The following is an 11,625-nucleotide window of genomic DNA, read 5'->3' as shown; positions in this document are numbered from 1 at the left end:
GGTTTGGAAAATATTCGGGATGCAAAAGTGATGAGATTTTGTACTGATTAGATACAGGGAACAGGGAAGAGGGAGGAGGCCTCAGACTTGGCATGCTTAAAGCTGATTTCCTGTTGTCCTCCCAAACTTACTGTCCCCTTGTGCTCTAATCTCAGTGAGGAGATCAGCATCCTGGCACGGAGTAAGCATTCATTGATTGTCTCTGGAGTGAAAGAATGAATGAACAGAGTGAAAATCTGACCAAAGCATTCACCAGGTCCTGCCAAACAGCCAGTCTAAACTCACCCTCAGGGCTGGCTCAGCAGATGTCTATTACAATGTCCCCCTCGCTTTATCGGCCCTTTGGGAAATCATCAGGTTCCACACCTTCATCTCAGCGGCGCCTTGCCTAGAACCTGCAGGTGTGGCACAGACGGGGTTTTGCCAAGAGCCTCTTGCCGTGTCCATTCTTTACGTGAGGTCAATGGCAGGTGCGTGTACAGCCCATATGAGCATGGGGGGCATTTGGTGTTGTAGAAAGAGGGTCACAAAGGTGGCCAACTGGTGGACGTATGTTCACTTTGGCTCCAGTCAGAAGGAGAATCTTTTTTACTAAAGAGATTTATTAATCCAGGGCCCCCCTCTCTCTTCCTGCAGGCAGAAAACACAACTGCCAGAAACACTAAGTCACCGAGTGATCAGTTTGGATATTTTACTGCTGTCCCCAGGGTTGACAAGCAGAGATACACAACTGCTTGTGGTTCCTAATACAGATGCCAAAACAAGGAAGTGATCCATTCCTGTCCACACTTCCCATAAATAAAGTATGAGGCGGGGCACCCAAGAGACATCCCCAGACTCAGCCAACCCAATGAACATTCCCTGGTTAGGAAGAGAAGTGAAATTTGCAACCCAGAAGGGAAATTTCACTATATAAGCAATAGAATTAGGGGTGGAGACATTTGATCAACTATACTTTTTTAAACCCCATTTTAGTCAGTATCATTAGGAAAACATCCTTTTCAATGATAAAACCCGTCATTTCTGGCCCTTTTCCTGGAAGAGCTTTTTGCTGCTGTCAGGTTACAGGAACAGCAATAAGAGGCCATATTCTGGGCACAGAGCCCAGGACTCAAAGGGAGGCTCTAGAGAACATCTGGTGTGCTTGATATATAGAAGCCAGCACTGCATGTGTGTGTTTGTGTGTGTGTTTCTCCTATGCTGACTCATGGTATTGAAACCTTTGTGGAAACACCCCCACCCTTCTAGCCAGCCAGTTTACACACACCCCTTTGGCTCCTCCTTGATTCAAATGATAGGTCAGGAGGAAGGAGGAAAACAAACTCAAGAGTTCTTCTCAAGCATCTAGAATTCTCTGCATCCCAGCTCTTGAGTAGAAAAATTGGCCCTAACTGTGACTCGGTCCTACAAACTGGACTGTCTTCTTAAAGCACCAACTTTATTTCAGTCTTTGGACAAAACTGGAAGAAAAGAGTCCACAAGGATTGTGGACTGTGCAGGAGGCAGGGAGCTGAAATCTGGCAGTGAAAACAGAAAGATGGCAGGCCCAAGGCCCAGCACTCAAGCAGACCCTGAAATTGAGCTTTTCGTGAAGGTAAGTTTTTTAGCTATAATAGGGGCCTCAGCCCATTGACACTGGGCCTCAGCTTCTGAAAAAAGTCAAACTTTGGGCTGGAGAGAGGAAATAACTTCATAATTATATTCCTATTCTGAGTCCTAGAAAGATGCCTGGGTATTTGATTGCTCTTAGACATCTCATCTGGAAAAGGCAAGGACATATGGTGGAAGAACACTAGACTGGTCGGTAGTCAGAGCAACAAAATTGTGTTCTTAGTGGCTTCCTGTGTAACCTTAGGCAAATCCCTCCCTCCCTCTGGACCTTTGTTTCTCCATCTATACAGTGAAGGAGCCTGACAAAATGATCTTTAAGGGCTTTCCAGCTTTTGCAATCACTGTTTTATGAAATAGGTTTTGGAAGGCCTAAACTGTGGGAGGAGATGACCAAGATAGCCTTAGCACCCCATTCCCACACATAGCACAGATAAAGCTTTCTGAAATTCTCCCATAATGGACAAACATCACAGCAGAGTCACATGGACACTATGGGAGAAAAAAGCCAGAAGTCTGTGTGCTTGTTATGTGAGAAGCAGGCATTTTAGAATGCTGTGCTTCCTCTTTATGACCTGCCTTGGTGGTTTCTTTTTTCTGTTTTAACTTTTCAAAAAAGTCCTTTGGAAAACCCCTAAAGCAGGAGAAAGGAAGATGTGTTTCTAAATTAGCTCATCAAGAAAAATAAATAATTGTGCATGGGTTATTCTGAGTAGAAATTACATCGTTTCTTAAATCTTTGCTTATATTAACTATTTTTCTTTATAATTTCATTGACTATTAGAAGTATTGAGGATAATAATAGTAATACTAACAAAACTCTTATATCATGCCCCGTCTTTTTCTAAACAATTTACATATATTATCTCATTTGAACCTAACAACAACTTAGGAGATATGATGATATCAGTGGTGCTGGTAGTAGTAGTAGTGGTAGTGGTACTTATCATTGTAGCAATATTGTCCTGATCATTTCTAGATAGGTAAGCTAAGGCAATAAAGTTTAAGTAATTTGCCTCTAAAACTATATAGCCTCTTGGTGGCATACAAAGACGTTAAATAATGTATGCTTACCAAACGTTAGCTTAAACATTGATTAACCAAAGTATTATTTTTACAATCATTTTTAAACATCTAACAACTGGTCACATATATACACTAAGAACATAATCAACCTGCCTTTTCAAAATTATACAAGAGAGACCCTTGAATTCCTGCATAGCAAAGTAATCCAAGTGTTTGCTGGACTATGGGCATAAGAGCTACTTCTCCTATCTCTGGAATCTAGCAAAACATGTACTGCTCAGACGTGATATAACTAAGCCTTATTTTTCTAACTGACCTTTTATATCTACCAATGCCAAACCAGAGGCGATGTCTTCATAGGATAACTAAAGTGTTACTTTTGTCTAAACTATTCATTCAATCCAATCGCATTCCTCTAACCAGTGGTTCACATTGATCTGTGTGTTTATCTTCATAGACTTCCCATATTTGGGTGGTAATCTGGACCAGAGAAGTTAGAAAATCACACGTCAGATGAGCAAGTGTTGAAGTTATAACTTTCAGGTTAAAATAATTAATCATTTATTGAGTATTTACTATATGGCATGGATTGTGCTAAATGGTTTATTATTAACCATATTTTATGGGGACAGAAACTAAAATAAAGAGTAGCTAAGTAGCTTTGTCCAAGGTCACATGATGAATGACAGGGTTGAGTCCAGTCCTATAAAATAGCTCTGTTTAATCTTATTCAATTGTTTTCAATTTCGCAAGCTTTTCAATAAAATTTTCCAGAATTTCATCAGATGCAATCTTTTAGATCTAAGCTTATCTAAGGACATTGGTATAAGTTAATGATTTCCTGGAAGAATCTTGAATATAATCTGGTCCAAGTTGTTGTTTCGCTTTGCTTTAGGATGTATTCTACAGATCTCTAGAAATTTAATAGAAGATAGTGGGAGGGGCACAGGAATTGAGAGGGATGAAAAATGTTAATGAGTAACTTTTAAAAGCACTGCTCTTTACCAATGGTATCTCATTTATAGATAATGTGGTATCTTTCTAAAGATTAAATGAGCCTGTGATTTCCCCAGCTCCCTCTGGCTGTGGCTTAAAAACCTTACCACAACTTCTTCCCCATACCACTGATGGGATTCCTATAAGAGATTGAGCACTTTCCTGTCATAATTAAGAATTTATATCACACCATCTATCTGTTCCATATAGTCAGTGAACATATTACCTTTCAGTTCTGGGCAAGATTTATATCCAGGAACTAAGAACAAAGAATTGTCTAACATACATTTTATTTTATGTAAATGCAGTTTCTTATTCGTTTGTTGTTCATCGTCAAATGGAGTTTTTGTGTTCTCTACCAAACACTGTAAAATTACATTTCAGTAGATTTGTACATAACATTATAGCATCTAGCATTTGGGCCAAACTTCTGAATGTAAAATTTTGTCACACACATTTTGTCCATACGAGAAAGGAAAAAGAAATGATACTCTTTGAATGTTCAGACCGTTTTCAAACTCTTTTAGAACCATCAAAAAGACTATCATAAAGACTAATTAATTAAAAATATCCAACAAAATTATTAGGTGGGAGAAAGCAGTGTTTAAGTGTGGGTTCTAGAGTAGAAAATGCTGGATTTGCTATATGAAAAGAGTATATATATCATCAACTCTTGTCTAGCTGACTGTACTTGAGCAAGTCAGCTTCTTTGAGCTTCAGTTTCCTCATCCGTAAAACAAGAGTAATAACAGAACCTACCTCACATCTTCATTATGAGGATTAAAGAAACAAATATGTAAAACATATTAGCTGTTAACAGTTAATACTTAATAAATGTCAGACATTGTGGCTATTGTTATTTTTCATGTTTAGAAACTTATATCACAAACACAAAGAAATAAGTTGTTTTGGTGAATGTCAATCCTGTCTTTGCCAGCTAAAGACACTTAAGAGGTAGGTAATTTATCAATCAGGCTAGGAAATTGACATCCTAAAATTTTATGTGATAGCACTTTAAATCAGCCTATTATAAACAGAAAAAAAACTACAGGTTTCCTGTAAAACTTTACTGCATTTCCCCCACACCTCACTGTTTTGACTTTCCTTTTGCCAAAGGCGACCCACCCTTCCTGCTATATCTATTATCAGAGTCCATTTTTCTTCCTGCTTCCCACCCCAATCATGTTTCTACTCACTAACCTCAGTTCTGACTGCATCCTTAGTCTGACTTCTGTTACAAAAGAAATGCAGCTGCCAAGGTTGGTTGCTTCTTCTCATATCTCTTCAATCCCTGATACCATAAAATAGCAACAATAAACATTATTTTTTCTGTCACACCCACTGCCAGGGAAAGGAAAATTTACCTGAAAATTAACAAGTATGCCCATGGCCTCTGGGACCTTAATATTACTAGAAATGACAGATCAGTGCAGCTATAATATGAATTACCCTTTATTTCCTTTTACAGACTCAGGCAAAATAGAAAAAAATTTAGACTCAAGAGATGAGAAATGCTGATGGCTTAGACTTGGAAAGGTAGCACCTAACAGAGTTAGATGGATAGTAAGCATCAAATAAACATGGAATGAATGAATGGTGTAATAGCCATGGAAAATGGGAGACCTGAATTTATTTGGAGATCTTTATAGGTAAAACTGACAAGAATTAGTAGTTAGATTCAATATTGGGAGTGAAGCAGAGAATTATTCCCAAGTTTCTACTTCCGTTAAGTGGGTGAATGATGTCTTATGTACTCGAGATGCCATAGCATAGACTGGGTAGCTTAAACATCAGACATTTATTTCCCACAGTTCTAGAGGCTAAAGGCCCAACATCAAGATGCCAGCACAGTCAGTTTCTGATGAGAACTCTCCTGACTTAATAATAGATGGCTGCCTTCTCACTGTGTCCTTGAATGGCAGAGGGGTGAGGGAGGGGAGGAGGGAGGAAGAGAGGAAGAAGAGAAAGAGAGGAGAGAGAGAGAGACAGAGACAGAGACAGAGACAGAGAGACAGAGAGAGAGAGAAGAAAAAGAAGGAGGAGGAGGAGGAAGAGGAAGGGAGTGAGGGAGGGAGGGAGGGAGGGAGGGAGAGAATGCACTCTTTGGTGTCTCTTATAAGGCACTAATCCCATCATGAGAACCTCACCCTCATGACCTCATGTAAACCTAATTATTTCCCAAGTGCCCCACCTCCAAGTACCATCACGTTGGGTGTTAGGGTTTCAACATATGAATTTGGGAGGGGGAACAATTTAGTTCATACCAAATGGCAGTGACATTCACAGGATTGGGAGCCCTAGGAAAAAAAGTATGCAGTGTGCGGAATAAAGAAAAGAAAAGGAATTTAATTTAGGACATGTTTAGATTGAGGTGTCTAAAACCTGGATCTCCCATGAGGACACTACATCAGCTATAACTCTCTCAAGAAATGGCTGCCTTTTCTCCCTCATTCATCTTACCACTGAGCCTGGAGATGGGGTAGGTGTCCTTTAGGTATCCTTGTTCCTCATTTCTGTTTCCAGACCATTCTACCACCGCAATCCAGAGAAATAACTACGTTGAGTCTCATAATATCAGACTAAACCATCCACTATTCCTCCTCGTTATAGTGATCTTCTAAACCCCAGGTTGCTCTCCCTTATTTCCTGAAGATTTTAGCTCTTGGATAATTTTCACTCTCCAACACTATTCCTACCATAATTTTTGGTGATTTTAATATCTACACAGATGACCCTTCTAATATTCTGGCATCTCAGATCCTTGACTTCCTCTCCTCCAGTGATCTTGTTCTTCACCATCTCTCTCGGGTATCCCCTTCCATGTTCATACTCTTACCTTTGTCATTGCAATGTCTGCAATCCTTAATAATATCATTTATTTGAAGGATTTTTTTCTGCCTTTTGAACTTTTCTGTTTTAATATATTTTACTGAAGTATAATTTACATAAAATAAGGTGCACACATTTTAAGTGCATCCAATGACTTTTGACAAGTATATACACACATGTAACTACCACCTTAATCAAGATATAGAATATTTCCATCATCTCATAAAGTTCCCTTGTGTCTCCTTGCAGTCAATCAATAGCCAATCTCCCCCACTCTGTCCCACTATTCCCCAGCTAGGCAATCACTGATCTGCTTTCTGTCAGTATAGATTGGTTTGTATTTTCTAAAATTTTCTATAGGTTGAATCATGAAGTAGGTACTCTTTTTTTGTCTGGCTTCTTTCATTCAGCATAATTATTTTGAGAATTACCCATATTGTGTGCATCAATATCAGCTCATTCTTTTTTATTGCTGAAGTATGCCCTTGTATGAATGTACCGTATTTGTTTATCCATTCACTCACTGAAGGACTTTTGGATTGTTTCTAATTTGGGGTTATTATGAATAAAGTTGCTGTAAACGTTCATGTATAAGCCTTTCTAGGGCCACATGTTTTCATTTCTCTTGGGTAAATACCGAGGATTAGAATATATGCTTTCATTTCCCTTGGGTAAATACCTAGGATTAGAATATATGCTTTCATTTCTCTTGGGTGAATACCTAGGATTAGAATTGCTGGATCATATGGTAGATAATATTTTTAACTTTGACAAACTCTTCATAAAGCAATTGTACTATTTTACACTCCCAACAACAGTCTATCAATCCCAGTTGCTCCACAGTCCTGCCAATACTTGATATGGTCAGTCTTTTAATTCTCATTATTATAATGTGTGTAATGGTAATGCATTCTGGTTTTAATTTGCATTTTCCTGATGGCTAATGATGTTGAGCATCTTTCCATGTCCTTATTTATCATCTGCATATCTTCTGTAAAGTGTTTAAATCTTTTGCTCATTTTATAAGTTGGTAGTTCGTTATTGAGTTGTAAGAGATTTTTATTCATATATTTTGTATACAAGATTTTTTTTCCATTTTTAACAGTTCTTTTGTAAAGCATATTTGTGCTTTGATGTAGCCCAGTATATTGATTTTTCCTCTTCTCTTCCTCACTCTCTGAATCCCCACCACATTGACCTTCTTTCAGGTCAATGCCACACACAAACTTGTTGCAAGGCCTTTGAATATGTGATTTTCTCTGTTTAGAATGCCCTCTTCATGCCCATTCAACTAGTTAACTCTTACTTATCCTCTGAACTCAGTTCAAATGCCACTTCTTCAGGAAAGGCCTCCCTGACAGACCCCATATAAACTGCATTTCTTTCCTTCAAAGAATTTATCTTGGTTTAAAACTGAAAGTTAATTTTGGGGACTATTTTATATTTTAATACCTGTTTTTTACATATATATGTCTGGTCTATTTTAAACACATATAAAATTTCAAAGCCAAAAAGTATGTTGTTTTCAATCAGTGAGAGAAGGACGGGTTTTTAAATGAATGGTATTAAGACAACTATAAACTATTTATTAAAAAATATTAAAGTTGGAGTCCTAATACACTTCTTATGACAAAATAAATTCCAAAAGATGAAACAAATGCAAAAATTAAACCATAAAGATACTAGAATAAAACATGACAGAACATCTTTATAGAAAAACAAAATAACTAAGTATTTTTTATCATATTGATATATATAAAATGGCTGTGTAAGCAGATCATAAAAACAGACTGAATAAAGGAAAAGAATGATAAATTTTATGTAAAATTTAAATTTTACATGACATGTTTTTAAAATTATATGTAACATGTATCAAAAAGAGTTAATATCTTTGATATACAAATAATTTCCAAATCAATGAGGAAAAAGTCATCACCTTAATAGAAAAATGTAAAATTGTCATGAATAAACACTTCATAAAATAAGAAAATCAAATAGCCAATGAACATATGGAAAATACCTTTCAGGAAGGAAATTTTGCAGGATCAGTCAAAATGGAAAATGAACATAAATTTTACTCAGTATTCTCATTTTAAAGATTAACTCTAAAGATATAATCTCAGAAATAGTTATATGCCAAAAATATCTGTTGCTGAAGTAGTAAAACTTTAGAATGTCTGAAATGTCCATCAATAGGAAATGGTTATATAAATTCTGGTAATAGATATAATTTATTATGGTGATGATGTCATCACACTTGTAATTTTACATACAATGAGATTATTTGATTCATTATCTCCCTCTGAGCACAAATGGTAGAATCCATGAGATAAAAGACTTTTAACTTTGTCTTTAGAAACTAGTTCATTTCCCAGTGGGTATTCAATACATACTTGTTGAGCAAATGAATGAATGTGGCCTTTCTTTATTTTAATAGGCTGGAAGTGATGGGGAGAGTATTGGAAACTGTCCTTTTTGCCAACGCCTTTTCATGATCCTCTGGCTTAAAGGAGTTAAATTCAATGTGACTACTGTTGACATGACCAGGTAAGAGATATCAGGACAGGTTTTATTCTATGGATTGAAATTTGTAGATACCAATACAATGTTGGTGTTTGTATATTGTGTATCTTATCTAGAGGCCTAACTCTGCTTATTTTCAATAATTATAGGAAGCCTGAAGAGCTGAAGGACCTAGCTCCAGGTACCAATCCTCCCTTCCTGGTATATAACAAGGAATTGAAAACAGACTTCATTAAAATTGAGGAGTTTCTAGAACAGACACTGGCTCCTCCAAGGTACAAGATACTATTGTTCTTGAGATAATATATTTTATTGGTCTATTTATTGCAGATTGGGGATTCTTACTTCTAGGCAACTAACTCTTTTCTAATGTCAGAACTCTCCTTTGTTATCTTTCTAGAAAATTGCAAAGATTCCCTTTGATCATTCCATATATGATTAGAAAACTTTACTACAGAATTATTTATTTAATATATGTAATACTATTGTACTTCATGAGATATAGGTAGTATATCAGGAAAGGGCAAAGGACAGACTTGGAAACCTGAGAAAGGCAGGTAAATTTGAGCCACATTTAATTTCAGCCACATTAGCTGATCCATAATGAAGTTTGAGGAAATTTATACTGATAAAAATCAGACTTATTTTATTATAGAGCTCTCAGAAGATTTTTAATTTTGAAACAGACTTTAATTATTCAGTCTGAAGTCTTAGCTCTGCAGGTTGGGAAATATTATGTCTATTTTGCATGAACTACCCCTTTCGACTTCAAAAATACAAAGACAATAGATATAATATTTCAAATTATTTTTTGAATGTGTAGCATACTTAAAATAAGAAAGTAAGTTATCTTTGGTCTAGAAATAGAGAAGTAATCCATGGTGGGGGGTGCGGGTAGGAGTGAGGGCATGGGATAATAAATAACACTATATAGCCCATGAGGACTGATCATGATTAGGCCTTCACTCACATCACTGATGGCAAGAGGGCAGAACATACCTACTACAAGGGCTAGAGGCCAGGAAACAGGACTCACATAGTTAGCCAGATGCCAGAATTGCACTGTCTACATTTGAATGACAGCTATATATATCTGCCCACCCAAGATAGTATCTAGAAACAGAAAGGCTGCTATATTCATTTTTTTTTATTGTTGCACAACAAATTACCACAAACTCTGTCTTAAAATGGCATTCGTTTATTACCTAATAGTTTCCATTGATCAGGAGTCTAGCTGTGAACTTAAAACTCCTCTAAAAATTGAAGTCCTAATCATATGTGTGTGTGTATTTAACAAAAGGTTCTATAAGTCCATAATTCTTCTTACCTAAGAAACTAGGGATACTATTCTAGATTCTCTTCTGCATGACTATGCTAAGTCTCTTTCATCCATTATTGATGGCTTCTTAAATTTTAAGCACCTGCTCCAAGTTCGTCCTGTAAGTATTGAGTCTTATTTTGTTTTCCCCTCCTGCATCCTCCTCTACTACTTTCTTCTCTCACATTTTCTGCTCTCTAACATTTTCTTGATCCCAAAGGTAACTAGTGAAAAAATCTATTGTGTATATTTCCATGCCTTTTTCTAGGTTCAAATAAGCATAGTGATAATAAGCATAATTTACTTTATAAATATTGCATCTTTCTTATCTCACTTCAGAGAACATTGCAACATCCTTCAACTCTACTGGCATACAAATATTTAACTCATTTTAATATCTGCATAATAGCCATGTCACAGATATACAACAAGTTGCTAAACTATAAACTATTCCTCTACTGATGAGCATTCCCTTTCCTTCCAGTTCTTTACCACTACAAACAGTGCTATAAATAACATCCTTGTTCATGTAGCCTAACATACTGGTGTTTTTATTCCTATGGAATAGATTCCCAGGAGCAAATTTCAAATGCTATGTGTCTTTTAAAAGTTTTACTCCTTTACTCATCGATGTACAAAAGTGTATTTTTCCTACATATCTGTAATACTATGTGTTATCACTCTTTCAAAATTTGTGCCAGTCTGATGGGTATAGTTATATCTCATTGATATTTTAATTTGCTATTTCCCTGAATAATAGGTGAGTTTGAGTCTGTTTACACATGTTGATCAATCATTTGGCTTTGTTCTGTGAATATTCTTATCAAATCCTTCTGATTTTCTATTGGCTTATATATCAGTTAAGGATTGATAACTAGAGACCCAAAAAATAAAGACTTAAATAAATATGGGTTTTATTTTTCTCACATAATAAGAAGCAAAGAATGAGGCATTGTAGGGCTGGAATGACAGCTCTATAATTTCAGTGGAGAACTAAGCTGTTTCTAATCTTTCTTCTCTGCCATCCTTCAGGTGAGGCTTCCAGTCTCAAAGTTAATTCATGGTGACAATATGTCTGCTGGAATTCCAGGCAACAGATATAACTCCCATACAGGAAGGAGAAGGGCAAAGGACAAAAGATGCAAGTCAGCTTTAAAGAGCTTTCAGAGAAGTCACACTCAATAATTTTCATTTACATCTCATTTTCCAGGAGTAATTCGCATGGTCATATCTAAATACAAAGGGAAGCTAGGGAACATAGTTTTTATCTAGGTATATTGCCACCCCTAACGGAGCAAGATTCAGTCAAAATGAAGGGAGGGAGG

General features: G+C 36.5%; 1 protein-coding gene across 1 annotated transcript in view; it reads left to right on the top strand.

Moving 5' to 3' along the window:
- Positions 1-1,308: 1,308 nt before the first annotated feature.
- The window catches only part of CLIC2 (chloride intracellular channel 2), a 16,141-nt gene continuing 5,824 nt past the window's right edge, over positions 1,309-11,625 (top strand). The window contains exons 1-3 of the mRNA XM_011375581.2: positions 1,309-1,594; positions 8,897-9,006; positions 9,132-9,257. Coding sequence (XP_011373883.1) covers positions 1,538-1,594; positions 8,897-9,006; positions 9,132-9,257 — 293 coding nt within the window. The 5' untranslated portion in view covers positions 1,309-1,537. The remainder of the gene's footprint in view (positions 1,595-8,896; positions 9,007-9,131; positions 9,258-11,625) is intronic.

Source organism: Pteropus vampyrus, unplaced genomic scaffold (assembly GCF_000151845.1).
Source record: "Pteropus vampyrus isolate Shadow unplaced genomic scaffold, Pvam_2.0 Scaffold275, whole genome shotgun sequence".
Taxonomy (NCBI): Eukaryota; Metazoa; Chordata; class Mammalia; order Chiroptera; family Pteropodidae; genus Pteropus; species Pteropus vampyrus.
This window is presented reverse-complemented; position numbering and strand designations above follow the sequence as displayed.